Source organism: Haliaeetus albicilla, chromosome 24 (assembly GCF_947461875.1).
Source record: "Haliaeetus albicilla chromosome 24, bHalAlb1.1, whole genome shotgun sequence".
Taxonomy (NCBI): domain Eukaryota; kingdom Metazoa; phylum Chordata; class Aves; order Accipitriformes; family Accipitridae; genus Haliaeetus; species Haliaeetus albicilla.
Genome location: NC_091506.1, coordinates 18,906,225 through 18,927,590, shown reverse-complemented (window position 1 = coordinate 18,927,590; position 21,366 = coordinate 18,906,225). Strand labels below are relative to the sequence as shown.

The window sequence follows — 21,366 nt, the reverse complement described above, 5'->3', positions numbered from 1 at the left end:
CATCCCTGGGGTGCTGCCTGCTCTGCACCCCCTCCCTGGGGTGAGACTAGGGGTGACTGCCATGCCCAGGACCTAAAATGGCCTTGGCTGGCTCTCCCGGTTCAATGGGGACAGCTGGCAGCTGTAATTCCCTGGGGGGTGCAGTGTCCCATGGAGGGCTGCTGGGGACTGGCACATCCCACCCTGTGCCCCTGCGGTGTCCGGATCCGACCCACACGTCCCCGGAGGGAGAAGAGGTCCATCCTCCTGTTGCCCCGTCTCCATGCTGGCGGTGGCGGGTGACAGCCTTGCTCCCACCTGCCTCCTTCCCCGCTCTTCCTTCCAGAACCAGCTCATCCTGGGCGTGATGGGGATCGACGTGGCTCTCAACGACATCAAGAGGCTGACGCCGCGTTACAACGTGCGTGGGGTCCCCTTTCCCCTCCATCCCTGCCCTGCGCTGCCCGAGCCCAATGTGGGAGCCTGCTGCAGGGAGCCCTGAGCTGTGTCCCCAGCACCCTGTAGCACCTCCAGCAGTGCTGGCGGTAGCAGGGTGCAGAAGCTGTGATTGCAGGCAGGGACCGGGGCAGGCAGGTGGGTAGGGATCAGAGCTGGGTGATGCTCTGGGACCCAGAGTAGAGACGAAACCCTTGCAGGGTCAGCGGGGAATAAATCTTATCAGCCTGGTGGAAGGGGCAGCGGGCAAAATCCAGAGCCAGGGTGAGAGATGGTGTTGACCTGACAATAGTGATAGATGGATAGAAAAGGCTGAGCCCCGGGGCCGGTGTGGGGCGAGCTCTGCCTGCAGAGGTGAGGGTGATGGCACTGGCACAGCACGGCACGCCGCAGAGCCACCTGGCCGGCCTCATCCCTCCTCCTGTCCTCCTGCAGCTGGGGGCAAACGGTTACGTCTTCGCCATCGACCTGAACGGCTACGTCCTGCTGCACCCCAACCTGCAGCCCCAGGTGAGGAGGGACCCGTTGGGGTGGCAGCAGCGGGGGTTAGCCAGGCCCTGTGGGACCTGCAGCTTCCTGGGGTTGTTAGGAGCTAATTGTGGGAACTGTGATGAATTTGCCTGGACTCAGCGGCGGCTGCAGGAGCCCTGAGCCCTTCCCCAGCTCTCCCTTTCTGCCTGCAGATCATCAATTTCCGTGAGCCGGTGACGCTGGACTTCCTGGATGCTGAGCTGGAGGACGAGAACAAGGAGGAGGTGGGCAGACCCGGGGGCAGCTTTTGGGGTACAGGTTGCCCCTCGCCCCCCAATCTGCAGTTGCAAAGGGCGCTCAGCCCCGCCAGCCTGCCCTGGGGAGCACCTTGTCCTACGGCACAGCTCCCGTGGGGCTGCGGTGGGGACAGGAGCCGGGTCACTGTCCCCTGGGTGCCAGCATGATGAGGCACCCCCAGGCTGCTCATCCCTCACCCCTGCACTCCGCGGGTCCCCAGTGCCACCCCACTGGGGTGAGTGCCTGCTGGCCTGTGGCTGGGCTCTGTGGCCCTCAGTTGCCTCCTCCATGCCTCCATGTCCCCCAGATCCGGAGAAGCATGATTGATGGGAATGACGGGCAGAGGTTCATCAAGACCCTCATCAAGTCCCTGGATGAGGTAACACTGCAGGGGAAGGGGGTCACAGCTGAAACGAGGGCTGCGCTGAGCGCCCAGCCCCAGCGGGAGGGAGTGAGGGGCTGTGTCCGGCACTGGGCTTGGAGCCAGGGTCCCGTGTCGCCGTGCCGGCAGGGTCCTGGCACCACGGAGGCCTGACTGGCTCCCTCTGACCCACAGCAATACATCGACGAGGTGTTCAGGACCTACACGTGGGCCCCCATCAAAAGCACCAACTACAGGTGAGCAGCGCTGCCAGCACACCCGCACTCATCCGGCATCGGCCGGACCCGCACCAGCACAGGGCTGCAGTCTTGTGCCTGCAGCTCGGGAGGTCCCCGAGGCCGTCAGGAATGTCTCGCATGGGCTGCGGGGTTGCAAATGTGCCATCGCATCATTGCACACAGCCGGCGTTGCTCTAGAGGGCACTCCCAAAAGTGCTGCCCGCCAGTATTTGGCACTACAGAGCTGGGCCACGGTCCCCAGGGCTTGGGACAGGCTGCAGGGCTGGTGTGGAAGGTGCCGGACAAGGGACAGCCCTGCCACCACCTGCCTGCACAGCCAGGGGCTCGCGCAGGTCTCTGCCTGCTGCGGGTTGGGTGACGCAGACGTGCGTCCACCCTGCAACACAGGCAGTGGCTGCAGAGGCCAAGGAGAGCTAAGCTTCCCTCTGCATTTATCACCCAGTTTGCACCAGTTTGGACCAGCAGGTGTGTACAAAAGACCCCACCATCGTCATGTCCATGCTGTCCAACTCGTGCTGCCTTCATCCTGCGAGGAGCCACGTGGTCCCCCTGCCGCCCAGTGTACCCTCCTCTTCCTCACCACCCAGCTTGGGAGGGGGACTGGCAAGGATCACAGCCACCTCCCAGCGCTGCCAGGTGTCCCCCACACAGCCCTGGTCCTCTCCCGCACGGTGGCACCCCTCCGGAGCCAGGCAGCACTGCGGAGGAGGGGACAATGACACAGAGTGACTCAGCCGTAGCCGGGGCTGTGGGTTGATCTGTAGGGCGAAAGGTGCTGCCGGGGTCCCTGCGCTCCTGTGGCTCCGCACTGCGGCAGGGATGTTTCCCGGGGTTCCCTGGGACACCATCAGCACAGGGTGCCACCAGGGCTGAACAGAAAAAAGTCACCACTCTCCTCTTGCCACCTGTAGTTTTGGGGTGCCGCCACCTCTGCCCTCTACGCTGGTGTGCCACCACCTCTGCCATGCTTTTTGGGGTGCCACCACTTCGGCCGTGCTTGCTGGGGTGCCCGTTCTGTGCTTCCAGGTGCAGACAGGACTAGCTGGAGGGGTGGCCTGGGGGGCAGGTCCAGGTCCTGGTGGCCCAGGTGCAGGTGTGACATCCGATGAGAGTCAGGAATGTGGCCCACACCTGCCGATGCTCGCTTATCCCGGGCAGCACCTGGCACAAACACCATCACCGAAAGCCACCGGCTGCTGCAGCCGGCACCCAGGAGCCCAGCTCCCTCTAGCAGCATGTCCTGTGGGTTCAGCAGCCCCAGCACCACCTCCTGCCACCTCCTTTCCCACCCTCATCTGTGTGCCAGACTCCTGGCTGGCGGATCCCTCTCCTTCCTGGCTCACCAGTAGCCGGTGCCTGTGTAATGGTTGTCTTGGGTCTCTCCTCACTGAAAGGTTTTGTCCCTTCTTTCAAGGGCTGCGTCTCTTCCCACCTTCCTCCCTTACGAGGGTGTCACGTCCCTCTTCCACATGCATTGGTTCCCGGGCGGGTGCATCCTGCCCATCTCAGCCCTGGCTGGACAGGCTTGCCACCTCCTGTGCTTGGGGCTGCCCCTGGGATGGCCCCGGGTGCCACCAGGATGAGTCTAGGTGCTCTGGGGATGGCCCTGGGTGCCCTGGGCACAACCCCGGGTGCCACCAGGATGAGTCTAGGTGCTCTGGGGATGGCCCTGGGTGCCCTGGGCACAACCCCGGGTGCCACCAGGATGAGTCTAGGTGCTCTGGGGATGGCCCTGGGTGCCCTGGGCACAACCCCGGGTGCCACCAGGATGAGTCTAGGTGCTCTGGGGATGGCCCTGGGTGCCCTGGGCACAACCCCGGGTGCCACCAGGATGAGTCTAGGTGCTCTGGGGATGGCCCTGGGTGCCCTGGGCACAACCCCGGGTGCCACCAGGATGAGTCTAGGTGCTCTGGGGATGGCCCTGGGTGCCCTGGGCACAACCCCGGGTGCCACCAGGATGAGTCTAGGTGCTCTGGGGATGGCCCTGGGTGCCCTGGGCACAACCCCGGGTGCCACCAGGATGAGTCTAGGTGCTCTGGGGATGGCCCTGGGTGCCCTGGGCACAACCCCGGGTGCCACCAGGATGAGTCTAGGTGCTCTGGGGATGGCCCTGGGTGCCCTGGGCACAACCCCGGGTGCCACCAGGATGAGTCTAGGTGCTCTGGGGATGGCCCTGGGTGCCCTGGGCACAACCCCGGGTGCCACCAGGATGAGTCTAGGTGCTCTGGGGATGGCCCTGGGTGCTCTGGGCACAACCACGGGTGCCACCAGGATGAGTCTAGGTGCTCTGGGGATGGCCCTGGGTGCCCTGGGCACAACCCCGGGTGCCACCAGGATGAGTCTAGGTGCTCTGGGGATGGCCCTGGGTGCTCTGGGCACAACCCCGGGTGCCACCAGGATGAGTCTAGGTGCTCTGGGGATGGCCCTGGGTGCCCTGGGCACAACCCCGGGTGCCACCAGGATGAGTCTAGGTGCTCTGGGGATGGCCCTGGGTGCTCTGGGCACAACCACGGGTGCCACCAGGATGAGTCTAGGTGCTCTGGGGATGGCCCTGGGTGCCACCAGGATGGCCATGTGCAACCCAGGATCACCCTGGGTGCGCTGGGGACAAAGCTGGCAGCCCTAAGATGCCAGTAGGTGCACTGGGGATGGCCCTGGGTGCCACCAGAATGGCCCTGGGTGCTCCAGGATGACCCTGGGGGCTCTGGGGACAACCCTGGGTGCTCCCAGGACAGCGCTGGGTGCAGTCCCTGGAGAGAAGGATGCAGCAGGCTGTGCAAGAGGCCAGCAGGGCTGCTGCCTGCCATCGGCCGGGGCCGGGTGCTGCAGGGGGTGCCAGGCAGGGGCTGGGGGCCGGCCAAGGGCTCTGGGTGGGTGTAAAGCCTTACACCGCCTGTCTGCTCTCCCCCTCTGCAGCTTGGGGCTGGTTCTGCCTCCTTACAGCACCTACTACATCCAGGCCAACCTCAGCGACCAGATCCTGCAAGTGAAGTGTAAGTAGCCCCCGGCTTTCCCCGCCACCCTCTCGCACTCCCGCTCACCCCCACGCTGGCCCGCGGCTGTTGGGGGGAGAAGCACAGAGCAAAAACTTGCGAAAAGAGATAGGGATCACTGTGAGAGGCAAAAAAAAAAAAAGGAAAATGAAAACTGAGAGAGGCGTGAGTAGAGGTGAACGCACAGAGGGAAAGCGAGCTGCCTGCCTGGGGTGCCCCGGGGTGCCAGGGTTTGGTCCTTACGCTTTGCACCCAAAACCCGAGCCCCAGGCTGCAGGCAGGCGCTGCCCGGCACAGGCAGGGGCTGCGCCGCTGCCTGTTCACCTCCTGGGGACGAGGGATGATGCTGTAGCAGCCAGTTAATTTGCGAGCCTGGGAAAGTTTGCATGGATCTCTTTAATTTCCTTTGGTTTATTACAATTCTTTGGTTTCGGTTTAAGCCATTTATTCTTTTTATGAGTTCGGTTTCGGTTGGTTTCGATTTTCGTTTGGAATTAATCTGTGTACGTGTGTGTTAGCCTGGCCCCCCCTTTCTCTCTCTTTCTCTCTCCCCTGACCCCCGAGCCTTTTTCCCACCACAGGTCCACGCTGCTCCCGGGGACCCCTCTCCCCCGTGAGAGAACCGGACCCTTCCCCTCTCCCCTCCAGTTCCCCCCGTTTCTCCCCCTCGGCCGCCCTGGCGGCTCGACCCTGGCCCCCTCCAGATCCAGCTCCTGCCGCCCCCTCCATCCATCGGCAGGAGCCCCACGTCCCCGCGGGGACGAGGCCAGGCTGTCCCTGTCCCCGGGAGGGGGGATCCCCCCATCCTCCCCGGCTCTGCCCACCGTGCCGTGCATGCCCCCTAACTCAGTGAGGACATTTCGCTATCAAGACTGTTGCAACTGTTTGCTACTGACTCTCATTTTCCTTTGGAGTATTGAATATATATATATATATATTTCTCTAGTTATATCTTTGCATTTTTTTTTATTCTTATTTCACCGTGGCCTTTTCTTTTCCTTTTGTTACTGGGTTTTTCTTTTTTTTCTTTTTTCATGTCGTTTTTTGCAAGAGGTTTCCTTTTGGTATGATTATGATACACAATATTTTTATTCAAACGGCGATTGAATAAAATATTGTTTGTGCCCCCCTTCCCCCTTTCCACCCAACCCCCTTTTTTTTTGTTTGTTGTTTTTTTGTTTGTTGTTTTTCTTGCTTTCTCTCTATGGTGGATTCACACAGTACCAAACATCAAAATGAAGGGCAAGTATTTTCAGTCTCAGACCACTCACCTTCACCACCCCGTCCCCTGCCCCGTGTCCAGTCCCCCCCCAGCCCCCCTGCTTGCCCATCTCCCTGCCCGTTTGCCACGCCAAACCTGCAAACCGCCACGACTCGCCCTTCCTCCCTCCTCCTCCTCCTCCTCCTCTCCTCCAGTTCCCCCTTTATTTGAAAGCAACATGTCTTGTTCTGTCCATGAGAGCTTTGTCACGACGATCCCCCACTCCCTCCCCGTGCATCGCTCCCAAACCTGGTTCGATATCGTTCAAGAGCTGATCTCGTATGAAACTCTGCCGTTTTCAATCCACGAGGTTTTTTTGTAGCTAGTTTGATACCCTGCTCTTCCTCCTCCCACCCCGTTCTTGCTCCTCTCCCCCTGCTCGCCTCCTCCGGCTCCTTCTCCCCCCGTCCTGGCTCCTCTGCTTCCTCCTCCCCAAGACAACTCAACCTGAAAGGGATAGGGCTGTGCAGGGAGCGGGGGGCTGCGGGGTGGGCACCCAAAGGTGGCGGGGACGGAGGGCAGGTGGGGGACCCAGTCCTCTGCCGCGGTTGCCCTCTGGGACAGGCTTTTTTGGGGAAGCCCCCACCCCCCCAAGCAGAAACCCTCGGTGGAGGTGGGGATGGGACCACCCCGGGGTGATGCCAGCCCGCTGCATAGGGGACGGCGGGCCTGGACCCACAGGGACAGGGGGTGGCTGAGCGCTGGGGTGCCGCGCTGCCTGTCCCCACGGCCGCTCGGTGGCCGTCCCCGCTGCCCCGGGGCCCAGCACGGCACGAAGCCCCCGGCAGCCGCAGCGTCCTGGTGCCATCTGTGCTCCCCAGGAGCAGCCGAGTTGGAGCCCAAAGTCCCACCGAGGCAGGTGGGGGATGCCGGGGCCGGTACCCCGCCTGCAGTGGAGTGGGACGTCACCCGTGCGACCCGGAGCAGGATTTTGGCCCACATCCCCGTGATGCCTGGCCGTTTGCCGGAGCAGGAGGGGCCCCGTGGACCCCCCAGCTCCCGCGCAGCCCCACGGTGGGCCAGGGGAATGCCCTGGCATGCACAGTCCCCGGGGGACCCACCGCCATGGTCCCTCCTGCACGTACCCCACACCGGGTGCCCGCTGGCTGCCTGCCCGGCAGCACCCGCTCCCCGACACGGGCAGGGGGACGGCTGTGGGGGGCACGGCAGAGCGGGGGAGGACGGGGGGGACGGGGCCAGCGGGGAGGTGGAAGTGTCACCCTCAGCCCTGTTCTATCAGCTTTGAGTTGCCTCCTCCCAGCGCCCCTGCAATGGCAATGCTGATGGACCAAGTACGAGTGTTTTGTACTCCTTTTCCTCTTCCTCCTCCTCCTCCTCTTCCTCTCATCGGCTTGTACCCAGCCCCTGCCTACAGCCCTCGGAGAGCAACAGTCCAACCTCTGGCTGTGCCGTGCAATGCACCGGGGGCCGGCAGGAGGGCAAGAGGGTGGCGGTGCCCGCCGTTGGGGGGGGGGGGCCAGTGGCCCCGGAATGTCCCGTAGCACCCCCCCACGCACCCCCTAACCCGGCTCGCCCCCGCGAGCCAAACCCCGCGTCCGCCGCCCCTCTGCCGGGGGGGTCCCCGAGAGGCACCCCAAACCCTGCTGGGCTGCGACCCCCCCACCCCCTTAAAGCAGAGCGAGGCGCCAGGCTGGCGGGCGAGCGTGGGTCCCCGTCCCCGTTGGGGTCCCACCGCCCCAGGGAGGGAGGGGGGCCGGCGGCAGAGCCCGGCAGCACATTGCATGGCGCTTTGCTGGGCGGGGAGCCTCTGGTTGGACTGTCCTCGGCAAGGTTCCCCGTTTGGCCATGTCGATGCCTGAAAACTCGTTTTTTTTGGTTTTTGGTTTTTTTTTTCTCCCGACAACCAAGTGTTTTGGTGATCCTCCTCCGGCCAGGAGCGCAGCATGCGGTTCCCTACCCTCGCCCCCCAACCCCCCCAACCCCACCCCGAGAGAGAGACGCGTCCACGCCCTCCCAAACATGCATATATATACATGTGCGCGCATATATATATGTGTGTGTGTCTCTGTGTGTCCCTGCGTACGCACCACCGGCCGCGCGTACGCAACCGCCCGCCTTCAGCCCGCGACCGAGCAAATTCGAGCCGAGATGGGCAAACCTCTCCCGATTTGGCTATCACTTTCCTTCCCGTGCGGTGCCAGCGACAGCAGAATGGCCTTTTCCTTCCTCTCTTGTTACCAAGAGCAGCAAACGCTTTTCTTATTTTGTTGTTGTTCCCTCCCCTCTCTCTCTGTCCGTCTCTCTCCCTCCTGGCCCCCCGGCATCCCCGTCCCCCCTCCCCGCCGGATAACCTTCCCTTTCTGTTGCAGATTTTGAATACCTGCTGCCCAACAGCTTTGAGTCGGAGGGACATGTGTTCATTGCTCCCAGGTAGCTTTGCGTGTGCGCTTGCCGAGGTGTGCATCCGCCCCGGCCCCGCTGCCGACACCCCCCCAACCATCGCCCCCCCATCCTCGCCTCATCGTGCCTTGTCCCCCGTCCCCATCCCCTGTCGCTGTGTGTGTCTTGTGCCCGCTCGGCCAAGGGGGGCTGCCGCCGGGACCCCGGCCCCGCTCCGCCACCTGGTTGCATCCAGCACGGTATATATGCACCCGGTATGGCCCGACCTCTGCGCGTGCATATATAGGTATAGTTTCTGAAAATCCCCCCCACCGAGCAAGGGGCCGGCGGTGGCATCATACAGTCGTGCTGGCTGCGGGGGGGTAGGGAGGAGGAAGGGTAGGTTTCGGCTCAAATTCGGGATGCCCAGGGGGTCTGGGGAGGCTGCCAGCAGCAGGCTGCGAACAGGGACGTGAGGACAGTGGAGTGGCCCCCGGACAGACAGACGCGTCCCCTCCGCTGGGCCGTGCCACCCAGTCTTGTCACCTAGCAGGGATGAAGGGCCATCCCTCGGCGGGCTGTTCGGGGAGCCCCATGGCTCTGCCAGCACGCTGCCCTACCCACTGCGGCAGTGCAACCTCTGACCAGCCCTAATTAACATTACCAGCTAATCACCTATGTACTTACACATCGTTACAACAGCTAAATGCCCCATTAGGTGTTTTATCATTGCAGTTCTTGGGGACTGCAGCAGGTCGAGGCCACAGCGCAGCCGCCTGTGCCACCTGCGGGTACCCCCTGCCCTCCCTGCCTACAGCAGCCGTCGCTCACTTACCCTAATTCTGGGTAAACCAGCCCAAAACGTACAGTTATTGTGCAGCCACGGCTTTTCGGGTGGGACTTGGACCCCAGGCGATGCACGGGGCAGCGGGGGTGAGGTCTGGGAAACATGGGAGCCAAAGCGGAGCGTTAATAAGAAACAGAAAAACCTTGTTACTAAAAAATTGTCCCATAAACGTGCTAAGGGAATAGATACAGAGGTGATGTCTGAGCCCGAGGCCCAAGGAGTGGGTCTGCCCCCCGACTGCCCCTCTCGGGCTGTGGTGATGGGGTCAGCATCCAGCATGGGTCTCTGCGGCTGGTGTAGCCGGAGAGAAAAGCAGGCTGTGAAAATGGGGGTGAGCCCTGCAGTGCCCCCCAAAGCGGCTCTGGGAGCACCCTCCCTGCGACGGGTGCCAGCTCGGCAGGAGCGGGCGGCGGGGAGGTGCTACGTGCCGGAGGGGTGCCCGGCACCCAGGGCGACTGTATGATCTGCCGTCGGCGCTGCTGTGCCCACGGGCCGCTGGAAATTTTCAGAAACCGTATATCCCCCGTCCCCCGTGGGTGTGTGAGTACCTGTATCTGTGCGTGTCGGTGTAGATATTTAGGTGGCTGCTCCCTCAGAGCGGGGGGCGGGGGGCCAGGCTGGGCTGGCCGGGGTGCCCCAGCTTTTTCGGCTGCCCCATGGACATGCTCCCTTGCCACCCTCTGCTCCGGCATTTGTCCTCTTGACAAGTTTTTGGCAGAGTCAGGAGCTTGGCGGAGGAGACGTGAGCAAGGGGAGCCCTCAGCCCCCCCGGCGCTGCCTGCAGCCGCACCATTGAGGCCGGGAGGCTCTCGGCACCCCAGGGTGGCACTAACCCGTGCCATCTGGTTAGAGCCTCGCGGTGACCGACGGGGTCACGGCTGTCCCCGGCATCGGCGGGGCTGGGGCTCTGCACTCAGGGTGGTCCCAGACCGGAGCGGGGACGCGGCACCCCCCGCGATGCCCGTCCCAGGAGGGGCTCGGGGCCGGCGATGCCGGCGGGCGAGCGCCCGTCTCCGCCGGCTGGTCCTCACCCAACACCTAACTATCTACGCAAAGGGTACAGATACGGCTGCCGAGTGCCTGCGTGGTGCCACCGGCGCAGCTGCGGGGACTCTGGAGGCAAACCCCCGCTTGCACCCGCAGCAGAGCTCCTGCTCCCCGGGGTGCCGCAGGGGCAGGGCAGGGGGGGCACGGCGGCACCCGCCTGGCCCAGCAGGTAAGTACGGTGGCAGAGGCACCCAGTCCCACTAAGTAGCCCCACCAGTACGGGGAGAGACAGGCTCAGGGTTGTACCACTCTGGGCAAACTGGGATCCGTCAAACCTGGCCCTGGCAGAGGTGACGGCACCTCGGTGCCAGCGGCAGTGACGGACCCGGTGGCCGGCGTGACGGCCAAGCCGGCGGTGCTGCAGGCAGCGGAGGGCTGGGTGCCGGGCAGTCTGCAGAGATGCCCGCAGCCGGCTGCCTCGGCAGGGTGACACTCACGAGAGCGGTGGCACGTCACCACCGTCGTGTCCCCCGGCAAGCCGGGGTGCTGGCAGCACGGCCAGCGCCCGCCCCGCCGTCCCCGGGGGAGAACTGACCTTGCCTTTTCCATCCTCGCGAACGACAAACCTTGTCCCCCAAACCCCAGAGAGTATTGCAAAGACCTCGACTTGTCGGATAACAACACCGAGTTCCTGGAAAACTTTATTGCCCTCATGGAAAAGGTGACCCCAGACTCCAAGCAGTGTGAGTAGCTGGGGGGGCTGGTGGGGGGGCTGGTGGGGAGGTCTGGGGGTACGGGGGGGGTAGCGGGGGAGATGGGGCAGGGGGTGAAGTGTGCCGGGGTTGGGTTCCTGGGAGCCGCTGCAGAGTGGGTGCCAGGGCAGGGCAGGGGGGCGCAGGGGGCCCCCACGGGGCCAGCCCTCACCTCCTCCTCCTCTCCATCTTCCTGCCAAGGTGACAATTTCCTCCTGCACAACCTGATCCTGGACACGGGCATCACACAGCAGCTGGTGGAGCGGGTCTGGAAGGACCAGGACCTCAACACGTAGGTGGAGGCAAGGTGGCCCAGGACAGGCAGCGCTGGCTGGGGACAGAGGGGGATTGGGACGGCCTGTGGGGACAGGGACAGGGGCCGAGCAAAACCCCACTGATGCCCAGCATGCCCAGCCTCTCTCCTTGCAGGTACAGCCTCTTGGCCGTCTTTGCAGCCACCGATGGGGGCATCACCCGCGTCTTCCCTAACAAGTGAGTGTCTGGCGGGTGCATGTGTGCCTGGCCCCACGCGGTGACACATCTGCTCCTGTGGGGCCATCTTGAGTGGGACTGGAGCCGAGTGACAGTCATGGCCATGGCTGCTCCCCGCCAGGGCTGCAGACGACTGGGAGGAGGAACCGGAGCCCTTCAACGCCAGCTTCTACCGGAGGAGCCTGGACAACAAGGGCTACATCTTCAAGCCACCCTACCGAGACGGTGGGTGCCGGCTTACGGTGACGGGGGGTGGCACGGGCTGCCGCTGACCCCACATGTCCCCTGATGCCACCCCTGCCCTCTGCAGCTGGCTACCGGGGGCTGGACCTGGAGAACAACACCATCGGGATCCTGGTGAGCACCGCCGTGGAGCTCAGCATCGGGGGCAAGACACTGAAGCCAGCAGGTAGGCAGGGGGCTGGGTGCCCCACCGTTAGGCTGGGGGGGTCCCCGTCATCCCCCCCGTGCTGGGGCTCACCCTATCTCCCCGCTGCCCCAGTGGTGGGGGTGAAGCTGGACCTGGAAGCCTGGGCTGAGAAGTTCAAAGTGCTGGCGAGCAACCGGACGGACCGCGACCAGCTGGGTGCCCGCCGGGTACGTCCCCCGAGGCTCCTGCGGCTCTGGCACGGCGTGGGGACGGGGACAGGGACAGGGAGGGAGCTCTGCTTGCCGGGGACATGACTGGGGCACTGCCAGGACATGGTGCCTGTGGCCCCATTGGGCTTGTGCCTCCCACGCAGCCCTGCCCGTCACCCTGTTCGGGGAGCCTGTCCCCCGAACCCCTGTCCCCCTGGCATGTCGCCTCCTGGCCAGGAGGACAGCTCTGGCAGGGAGGATGGTCCTGCTAACCTGTCCCTCTGCCCGGGTTTTGGTTGACAGTGCGACCCCTCGACCAGCTGCGAGATGGACTGTGAGGCCAACAACAAGGTGGGTGGTGGGCAGGGGTTGTGGGCAGCAGGGGACAGCAGGCAGGGGCAGCGGGGGACGGCTGGGAGGGCTCCTCGTCCCCTGCCTGCCCTGCCTGTGCTGTCCGGGTGAGTGCGCCCACCCTGTCCCCCAGCCGCTCCCGTTGCTCAGCCAGCCCCTGACCCCGCTCACAGGGACGAAGCCCTGGGGTTGCCCCCTGGACTCTGGACCCCCCCCCAGGGGGCTGTTAAACCTCCCAGGGTGGGTGGTTGTTCCTGCTCCCTGTACCCAGAACGTGTGCTCCCGGCACTGAGATGTTCCTGAGTGGCCTCCAGACTTGGGGACGCTGGGCTGGCCCCCCCGGCCTGACTGCCCGTCAACCCCCCCGCCCTGCCTGTCCTGCCTTGCCCTGGGCATGGCCAGGGGGTGGGTGACGCTGCTGTCCTTCCCCAGGACCTCATCTGCGTCCTCATCGACGACGGGGGCTTCCTGGTGCTTTCCAACCAGGAGGACCACTGGTACCAGGTGAGCGTTGCCCGTGTTGCAGCTCTCCTGGGCGTGGGATGCCAGTGGAGAGCTGAGAGCTGTGAGCTCGTGTCATGGGTGGCATGACACAGCCCCGCTTGAGTCCCCGCCGGGGCAGACACAGGGTGAGGTGGTGTTTGGGTGCAGACTCGGTGTCCCCATCCCAGGTGGGCAAGTTCTTCAGCGAGGTGGACGCCAACCTGATGTCCGCCCTCTACAACAACTCCTTCTACACCCGCAAGGAGTCCTACGACTTCCAGTCTGTCTGCGCCCCTGAAGCCCAGAGCAACACAGGCGCTGCGCCCCGCGGCGTCTTCGTGGTGAGCGCCTGTGGGAACGGTGGCCGCCAGGCGGTCCGGGAGCTCAAGGACCCACGGGGTGTCCCCAGCACAGGGGCCCGCTGGCTCACTGCCCCCTCTTTGCCCACAGCCCACCGTGGCCGATCTCCTGAACCTTGCCTGGTGGACCTCAGCTGCAGCCTGGTGAGTCCTGCCGCATCCCCTCCCCAGGGCCATTTCCATCGGGGGGTGATGCCAGCGTGTCCCCGGGGCTGGGACAGCTGACGTGGCCGTGGTCTCCTTCCCCAGGTCCCTCTTCCAGCAGTTCCTGTACGGCCTCACCTACAGCAGCTGGTTCCAGACGGGTGAGTCCCCGGGGAGCCCCGGGCTGGGGGCGGGCAGGGGACGTGGCGGGGGCACGGGGCGGGGGGGTCCGTGGCCCCTGGCCCACGGCGCTGTGCCGGCGCAGAGGAGGTGGCGGGGGACAGCATGGAAGCCAGGGAGACGAGCTGCATCATGAAACAGACGCAGTACTACTTCAGCACCGTCAATGCCACCTACAACGCCATCATCGACTGCGGCAACTGCTCCAGGTGGGTCCGTCCCCACCATCCCACCAGCTGGGCAGGGTTGGGGGCACCCTCCTAGGCTGTCTTTGCCAGGACCCCCGTGCAGCTGCCTGCACGGGGACGATGGGAGATGCCATGCAGCGCTCAGGGGGGCTGTGGTACCCGGACAGGGGGGACAGGGAGCAGCGGTAGTGTCCCCGTGGGCCATGGGGTGATGGTGACATCCCCAGGGTTCCTCCAGGTGGGACTGAGCCCTGCAAGCCCATCGGTGCCAGTTCCCTGGGCAGCCCCTCAGCGTGGGGACAGGGTTGGAGATGGGGATGGGGATGGGGATGAGGATGGGGATAGATGGAGATGGAGATGGAGATGGAGATGGAGATGGGGATGGAGATGGGGATCAGGATGGGGATGAGGATGGAGATGGAGATGGAGATAGAGATGGAGATGGGGATCGGGATGGGAATGAGGATGGTGGTAGATGGAGATGGAGATGGGGATGGGGATGGGGATGGAGATGGAGATGGGGATTGGGATGGGGATAGATGGAGATGAGATGGGGATGGAGATGGAGATGGGGATGGGGATGGGGATGGGGACACGCCACCTGCTCAGCCTCCTCGGAGCCACCCAGCAGTGGGGCTGGAACCAGGGACCGGGGGGAATTGGGGCACAGGGTAACTGGGGTCCCCACTGCTGTCATGCCCCCAGGCTCTTCCACGCGCAGAGGCTGGCCAACACCAACCTGCTCTTCGTGGTGGCCGACAAGCCCCTCTGCAGCCAGTGCGAGTCCGTCAAGCTGCTGCAGGCAGAGGTAAGAGGTATCCTTTGGTGGTCCGGCTGCGTCCCCCCCGGGATGGGAGGGGGGTGAGGGGACAGGTGGGGGTTGCGGGGCTGAGTGGGGAGACTGGGAGCTGCAGGGTCAGGCAGGGGTAGAGGGAGCCAGCCCATGGCCCGAGGGGCTGGGGGTGGCCGTGGGGCACCCCACGTGCCCCCATCGCCCTGTCCCCGGTGGTTTCCTTGACCTGTGAAGCCCCCCCGAGGGACCCCAACCAGTGTGAGCTGGTGGACAGGCCCCGCTACCGGAAAGGCCCCCACATCTGCTTCGACTACAATGCAACAGTACGTGGGGTGCAGGGGGACGCGGGGGGGAGCGGAGCCCCAGGGGAGGGTCCCCAGGGGAGGGATGGGGGCAGCGGGTGCCCCCTGGGGAGGCAGGGTGGGGGCAGACCCAGGGGGGGTCCCCAGGGGAGCAGAGCTGTGGGGTGCCCCCCTTGGGGCGAATTAGGTCAGTGTGTTCCCCCTGAGGTGGGGAGTGGACCCTGGGGAAGCAGTGCCGTGGGGTACCCCATTGTGGGGGGAGCAGAGCCGTGGGGGGATTCCTGGGGAGCAGTGCCATGGGGGGACCCCCGTGATGAAGGTCTCGGGGGGTCAGAAGCCTTGGGGTGCTCCCCTGGGGGGATACGAGCCACGGGGGGGTCCCTAGTGGAGTGGTGCCATGGGGTGCCCTCCTGGGGGGGGGGGGTGGTGTCCCAGGGGGAGCAGCACCGTGGGGGGTCCCCAGGGGAGCAGAGCCATGGGGGGTCCCAGGGCAGAAGGTGCAGCAGGGTTGCAGGGGGGTGGCGGGTGCCCCTGCCAGGTCGGTGGGTGCCGTAGGGGTACAGAGGCACGGCGGAAGGTGCTCCATGGCCCCTCTCTCTTTGCCCCCCCCCAGGAAGATACCTCAGACTGCGGCCGAGGGGCTTCCTTCGCCCCCTCCCTGGGGGTCCTGCTCTCCCTGCAGCTGCTGCTCCTCTACTCCAGCGCCAGCCGGCACCCGCTGCCCCCGGCCGCCTGCCTTTAGCCCCCCCCCGGCCGCCCCCACCAGCTCTCTTTTCTTTCAAGCTCCATCTCCATCCCCCTCCCCGGCCCGGTGGAGCGGGAGCGACGTCCCCTCCGCCGCCTCGGGGACCCCCGCGATGCCACCCCGCGCTCCCCGCCGGCCGCAGCCAAAGAAGAGTCGGGGTGCGGGCAGGGGCTCCCCGGCAGAGCAGGGACCGGGTCGGTGCCCCCCGACGTCGCGCCCTCCCGGCCGCTCGGACTCGGAAAGTGGCGTCGGTGCCCTCAGCCCGCGACCCCCCATCCACCTCGCCTATTTTTTTAGCCTGAAGATTTTAAAGCAGATCTTTCTACATCAAGTTTCCGACATTTTTGCCTGGAGACCGGCGGTGTTTATTGTCAGCAATGAGGACACATGGAAAAAAAAAAGGGGGGAAAAAAGGAAAAAAAAAAAAAAAGAAAAAAGGACTTGACTTGACTGTGCGGGTCAGTATTATTTGTTCCAGCGGGTACCGGCCCCCCGGGTGTGCGGGGCAGACGGCGGCTCCAGCATCCCTGCGGGCTCGGGGCCGGCTGCGGGCAGGGGCGGAGGTTGGGGGGCAGCGACCGTCGCCTGCGCCAGGGTGGGATGGAGGCCTGGGCTCAGCCGCTCTCGTGTGTTCTTGGGCACAGATCCTGGGGTGAAAAGGAGGGGGAAAAAAAAAAAAAAATGTATTTTGTTTCTTTTCCGTTCTGCAGATCACTGTGAAATCCTGCCCACCCAGCCCCTGCGGCCGCCCTCGCCCCGGCAGCCCTGCCAAAGAAACCGCGCCGGCCCGGGGAACGTGCCGCTCGTCCCCGAGGGGGACGCGCCGTGTGCCTCCCAGTGGGTCACGCCACGTGCCCCGCGGCCCAGGGCACGTGCCGCACGTCCCCGAGCGGGACGTGGAGCAGGAGGTGCCGCGTGTCCCCGGAAGGGACGTGCCAGGCCCCCCCCCCCACACCCCGTGCCCGTTCTTCGGGGCACCGGCGCGGGGGCTGCCGGCCGGCGGCGAGGGGAGCTGCGCCCTGGGTGCTGCTGAGGTCCCGGCGGGGGGCACCCAGCATGGCGGGGGGCGGGAGGTGTCCCTGCAAGCGGGGCGCCCCGAGGTGCTGGGGGTCACACCGGGGGGATCGGGTGGGGGTGTCATCCCCCCAGCCAAAACGCTGAGTGGCTGCTCAGCCCCAGCACCCCGCCACACCCCGCCACACCCCGCCGCACCCCACCACCCCAGCCAGGAGAGGTGCCGTGGGGCTGGGGGGGGGGGGGGGCCAGCACAGGGTGCAGGGTGCCCGGCTGTGACACCCCGGGGTGCTGCGGTGCGGGGGGTGCCGTACCCACCACCCGTGCCCCCCCCCTCCCCGCCACTGCTCCTGGCAGCCCCGGGGACCCTCACCCCCCCGGGGGACCCCGCTCAGAGCCACCCCATCAACAGGGGCCGGGGGAGCCCCCTCGGCACGGCCACCCCGGGGGGGGCTGGGGAGGGCGCCAGGCACTAATTAGTGCTGGGGTTAATTAATGGTCATTCTGCTTGTAGCTTTTTCAGTGTGTGTTTGGTTACTGTCTCTGGGAACCGTGTTTGAACAGATGGCTCTGTGTTACCGGGAGTGTGTGTACTTCTGTAGTCTAGTTAGGTGCTCTGCCAGAAAACCACCACTATACATACCTATAAATATATACATATATAGTCTATTTTAAGTTAAAAACCAATGAGACAAAGGGGCGGCGTGGCCCCGGGCCCCCCCCGTCCCGCCGGGGTCGCGCCCTGCCCTGTCCCCACCTGAAAGCTTCTCTCTGCTCATTCAAAGGCGTTGGGTTTTTAATTGATTTTCTTTAATTTATTTTTAATTTCTTTGGGTTTTAATTTTTTTTTTTTTTGTACAGAAGAGTTGGAAAACTTCAAAAACCAACAAAAAGACAATTTGTAAGATATTGTGCGTGTGACTCCTTGTAAAATATTTTCAAATGGTTTATTACAGAGACTCAGTTATTAAATAATGTTCATATTTTCACTTCACAGGCGGTGGCTGCGTCATTGCCCGGGTATGTGGGAAGGGCCGGGGGGGCACGGCACGGGATGTGTGGGGGGAGCGGGGATATCGGGGTGCTCCTGCCAGCCGGGCCGCTGCCTTCACACCTGCCTGCACCGCTGCGGTGAGGCTGGTGGGCAGGGACGTGGGCAGGGGTGCAGGCAGGGATACGGGCAGAGCGGCGCGTTCACAGACACCCACTCGTGGCACAGGAGGGGCTCAGCCCCCCCCCCCCCGTAGCCCCCCCAGGCTCCCCCCGTCTCCCTGTGTCCCCTCAGGACTGTCCCCTGTGGCACACCCCCCGCTCCATGCCTGTGTCCTCCTCTGTCTGTGTCCCCCAAATCCACGTCTCCCTGTCCTGTGGGCCCCGTGGCCCCGAGTGCCCGGCCCACCCGTGTCCATGTGTCCCTGGGTTTGTGCCCCCCGTGTCCACATCTCCGTGACTGCCCCCCTCATGCCCCCACGACTGTGTTCCCCCACCCCTCTCCTACGTCTGTGTGCCCCCCACGCCCCCCTGTGTCCGTGTCCCCCCCGTGTCCGTGTCTCCCCCGCCCCCCCGCCCAACGTGGCCGGCAGCGGCGACCGGACTACGTGTCCCGACGTGCCTCGCGGCTGGACCCCGGCCCCGCCCCCGAGGGACCGGTCCCGCCCCTTCCCCCTCCTTTCCTCAGCGCCGCGCATGCGCAGAGCCGCTGTTTGTCCGCGCCCGGCCTGGCCCAGCAGCGGGGCCGAACGCGGCCTGGCCTGCGGCGGCGGCCGGAGGGGCCCGGGCCTGGTCGGGGGCTGAGCGGGGCCCGGCGGGTGGGAGGGCGGGGAGGGAGGGAGGGGGGGGGGCCGAAGATGCGGCGGTACCTGCCGGTGGCCCGGCAGCACTTCCTGGCGGCGCTGGCCGGCACCAGCGTGGTGGTGAAGTCGCTGAGCGCCGCCGTCCTCCTCCTCTACCTGCTCTCCTTCGGCCTGGACACGGCCTACGGCCTGGGGGTGACCCCCGGCTACCTCCTGCCCCCCAACTTCTGGGTCTGGACGCTGCTGACGCACGGGCTGGTGGAGGAGCGGGCCTGGGGCCTGGCGGCCAGCCTGGCCACGCTGGGGGCGGCCGGCCGGCTGCTGGAGCCCCTCTGGGGTGCCCTGGAGCTGCTGGTCTTCTTCACGGTGGTGAACGTCTCGGTGGGGCTCCTGGGGGCCCTCGCCTACTTCCTCACCTACGTGGCCTCCTTCCACCTCGCCTACCTGTTCACCGTCCGCATCCACGGCGGGCTGGGCTTCCTCGGGGGAGTCTTGGTGGCCCTCAAGCAGACGATGGGGGACAGCACCGTCCTGAAGGTGCCTCAGGTCAGAATGAAGGCTGTCCCCATGCTCCTGCTCCTTCTCCTGGCTCTGCTGCGGCTCGCCGCCCTCATCAAGAGCAATGTACTGGCCTCGTACGGCTTCGGGCTCCTCTCCGGCTGGGTCTATCTCCGTTTCTACCAGCGGCACAGTAGAGGCCGCGGAGACATGTCCGACCACTTCGCCTTCGCCACTTTCTTCCCCGAGATCCTGCAGCCCGTGGTGGGTCTCGTGGCCAACCTGGTGCACAGCATCCTGGTGAAGGTGAAGGTCTGCCGCAAGACGGTCAAACGCTATGACGTGGGCGCCCCATCGTCCATCACCATCAGCCTGCCGGGGACAGACCCCCAGGACGCCGAGAGGAGAAGGTACCGCTTGCCCTGCTCCTGTGGGGATCACGTTTATGGGTGGCAAGGGTCGGGTTTAAAATCCAAACGAGGAGGAGTGGGGAGGTTTGGGTGCTGGGTGCTAAGGGGGGGGCCATCTCCAGGGGGTCTGCTGGGGGTGCCCTCCCTGCCACAGAGATGGTGAGGACATTTCGGGGGGGCTGGTGGGACGTTGCCCCGCTCTTCCAAATGCGGAGCGGCAGTGGAAATGGAGACAAGGAGCAGGAAGATCTTGGGGAGGGGCAGGCGGGGTTAGGGGGACAGCGGCTGCCGGGGGGGGTGCCCCTTGCTTGTGGCAGCCCTGCACCCATTCATCCTGGCGCAGGGGAAGGTGGTGAGTCAGCCCCGTGCCCCAGCCTTCCTGCACGCCCGGCATTGGCCTTCCCGACTCCCAGCAGAAAAGTTTGGACAAGGCGTTGGCGCTCCACTTTCCCCTGCCCCGTTTTACGCCTTTCTTCTGCCGTTCCTGGAGCAGCCCGCGTACTGTCTGACAGCCTCTGAGTGCACCACGTGGCACGAAAACTGCCTGTGGTCTGGGAGCGTGAGTGGGTTTCTCTGGGGCAGTCCCAGGCACTCCGGGTCATCTCTGGCGCTGCTGAATCCACCCTCTCTTGCCGGGAAGAAGCCAGGGATGGGCTTGCACAGTGCGCTGTGGGGCAGAGCTGTTAACTGCTGCCCTGCCCATGGGACCCAGGGTTAACCCGCCCGTCTGCCCTTGTCCCGCAGGCAGCTGGCCCTGAAGGCCCTGAATGAGCGGCTGAAGCGCGTAGAAGACCAGTCGGCCTGGCCTAGCATGGAGGACGACGAGGAGGAGGTGGCAGCGAAGGCTGACAGCCCGCTGCTGCCCGACCCCGGTGCGGCCAGCAAGGGCGCCAGCCAGGAGTCCAACCTCATCACCTTCCAGGATGCCCCATCCCAGCTGTGACCAGCCGACACACCGCCCCCCTTCCCCACCCCATCTCCATCGGAGAGCTGCTAACCCCCCTCATGTCCCCCGCCACAGCCGGGATGCTCAGTGGGGAGCGGGGACTCCTCCCGCGGCAGAGGCAGGGGGGCTACCTCATTCCAATGCTTTGTTGCCGCTCATGGCCAGCACCAGGCACCCAGGACGCCGTCACCGCAAGGATGGGGGTTCTTCAAGCCACTCCCCTTGGCGCAGGGCAGGTCATGGACGTCGGCACCGGCAGCTGTTCTGGGAGGGGGACGTGGGGCTGATCCCTGCCCCGAGGCCACTGCGCTTGCCCACGCGGGAGCAAAGTCAGCAGCGCTTCCTCACTTCTCCTCTGCGCTGGGGGTTGCCCAGAGCGCTCAACACTTACTTCCTCCTTTCTGAAGGTAGTTTTGTCCCTAACCGAGTGAACGGGAAAGCTGGCGGGTTTCTTTTCTGAATCCCTTTCCCGTGGGGAGCCTCCTCCCGCCCTGGCAGGAGCTCTCCGTGACCGGTGAGAGGTTTGCCACACGGGGGAGAGGCTGCTGGGCAGGAGGGGGCCACCCAGCCCCTCATGGCGGTGGTCTGACACCGCCAGCTCTGGGCTTTGCGCATGGGGGGGGTTCTCTCCTCCTCCCTCTCTCGCCCCTGAAGCCAGCCCTGCAAGGAGCCGGTGTCCTTGGCCGCTCCCTGCCTAATCTGTTTGTCAGATTACACTAGAAGCTGTAATTAATTTCTATGGTGGAGCTCTCGCCGCTTCCTCCGGCAGCAGGTTTTCTATCCTGCAGGTAGAATACGGGCTCCCCCTTCTCTTTCCCTCCCTCTGTGTTGATGGGCTTTTTTGTTTTCTGGATGGAGAGGATGCTCCCTGCAACAGCCTTCTCGCAGCTCCTGATCCCCTGGGCAGTCCCTGGCCTGGGACACGGGTCGATGGTGTTGTGATTATTTTTTTAAAGGACCACACGAGAAGGTTTTGTCAACTGGGAAAAACAGACGTTTCAGTATCAATAAAGAGTTCTTTGAAAGAGTCGGCTCCCGCAGCAGAGGGCGAGGGGCTGGGCACAGGGCAGCCCCCAGGGGCTCTT

General features: G+C 64.8%; 2 protein-coding genes across 3 annotated transcripts in view; both read left to right on the top strand.

The window, feature by feature from the left end:
• CACNA2D2 (calcium voltage-gated channel auxiliary subunit alpha2delta 2) overlaps positions 1 to 16,323 on the top strand; it is a 232,997-nt gene extending 216,674 nt beyond the window's left edge. Inside the window, exons 17-39 of one of the 2 annotated variants that reach the window (XM_069769563.1) lie at positions 326 to 400; positions 871 to 945; positions 1,119 to 1,190; positions 1,511 to 1,582; positions 1,760 to 1,821; positions 4,741 to 4,817; positions 6,039 to 6,059; positions 8,409 to 8,469; positions 10,898 to 10,995; positions 11,206 to 11,296; positions 11,434 to 11,496; positions 11,618 to 11,721; positions 11,807 to 11,905; positions 11,999 to 12,093; positions 12,379 to 12,426; positions 12,859 to 12,930; positions 13,098 to 13,250; positions 13,360 to 13,412; positions 13,518 to 13,573; positions 13,678 to 13,801; positions 14,486 to 14,595; positions 14,808 to 14,896; positions 15,489 to 16,323. In XM_069769563.1, the coding sequence (XP_069625664.1) occupies positions 326 to 400; positions 871 to 945; positions 1,119 to 1,190; positions 1,511 to 1,582; positions 1,760 to 1,821; positions 4,741 to 4,817; positions 6,039 to 6,059; positions 8,409 to 8,469; positions 10,898 to 10,995; positions 11,206 to 11,296; positions 11,434 to 11,496; positions 11,618 to 11,721; positions 11,807 to 11,905; positions 11,999 to 12,093; positions 12,379 to 12,426; positions 12,859 to 12,930; positions 13,098 to 13,250; positions 13,360 to 13,412; positions 13,518 to 13,573; positions 13,678 to 13,801; positions 14,486 to 14,595; positions 14,808 to 14,896; positions 15,489 to 15,617 (1,899 nt within the window). In that variant the 3' untranslated portion in view covers positions 15,618 to 16,323. The remainder of the gene's footprint in view (positions 1 to 325; positions 401 to 870; positions 946 to 1,118; positions 1,191 to 1,510; positions 1,583 to 1,759; positions 1,822 to 4,740; positions 4,818 to 6,038; positions 6,060 to 8,408; positions 8,470 to 10,897; positions 10,996 to 11,205; positions 11,297 to 11,433; positions 11,497 to 11,617; positions 11,722 to 11,806; positions 11,906 to 11,998; positions 12,094 to 12,378; positions 12,427 to 12,858; positions 12,931 to 13,097; positions 13,251 to 13,359; positions 13,413 to 13,517; positions 13,574 to 13,677; positions 13,802 to 14,485; positions 14,596 to 14,807; positions 14,897 to 15,488) is intronic. The other variant, XM_069769564.1, reaches the window with a different exon arrangement.
• Positions 16,324 to 18,448: 2,125 nt separating this feature from the next.
• Positions 18,449 to 21,306, top strand: TMEM115 (transmembrane protein 115). Its single transcript, XM_069769560.1, has 2 exons — positions 18,449 to 19,335; positions 20,080 to 21,306. The coding sequence occupies exons 1-2, from the start codon at positions 18,482 to 18,484 to the stop codon at positions 20,276 to 20,278; spliced, it is 1,053 nt and encodes a 350-aa protein (XP_069625661.1). The 5' UTR covers positions 18,449 to 18,481; the 3' UTR covers positions 20,279 to 21,306.
• The last annotated feature ends 60 nt before the right edge of the window (positions 21,307 to 21,366 follow it).

What these genes read in the sequence shown, in the direction of transcription:
- TMEM115 (XM_069769560.1), top strand. Translation starts at nt 18,482, where the DNA reads ATGCGGCGGTACCTGCCGGTGGCCCGGCAGCACTTCCTGGCGGCGCTG. An exon ending in CAGGACGCCGAGAGGAGAAG is followed by an intron (nt 19,336 to 20,079) that starts GTACCGCTTGCC and finishes CTTGTCCCGCAG; the next exon opens with GCAGCTGGCCCTGAAGGCCC.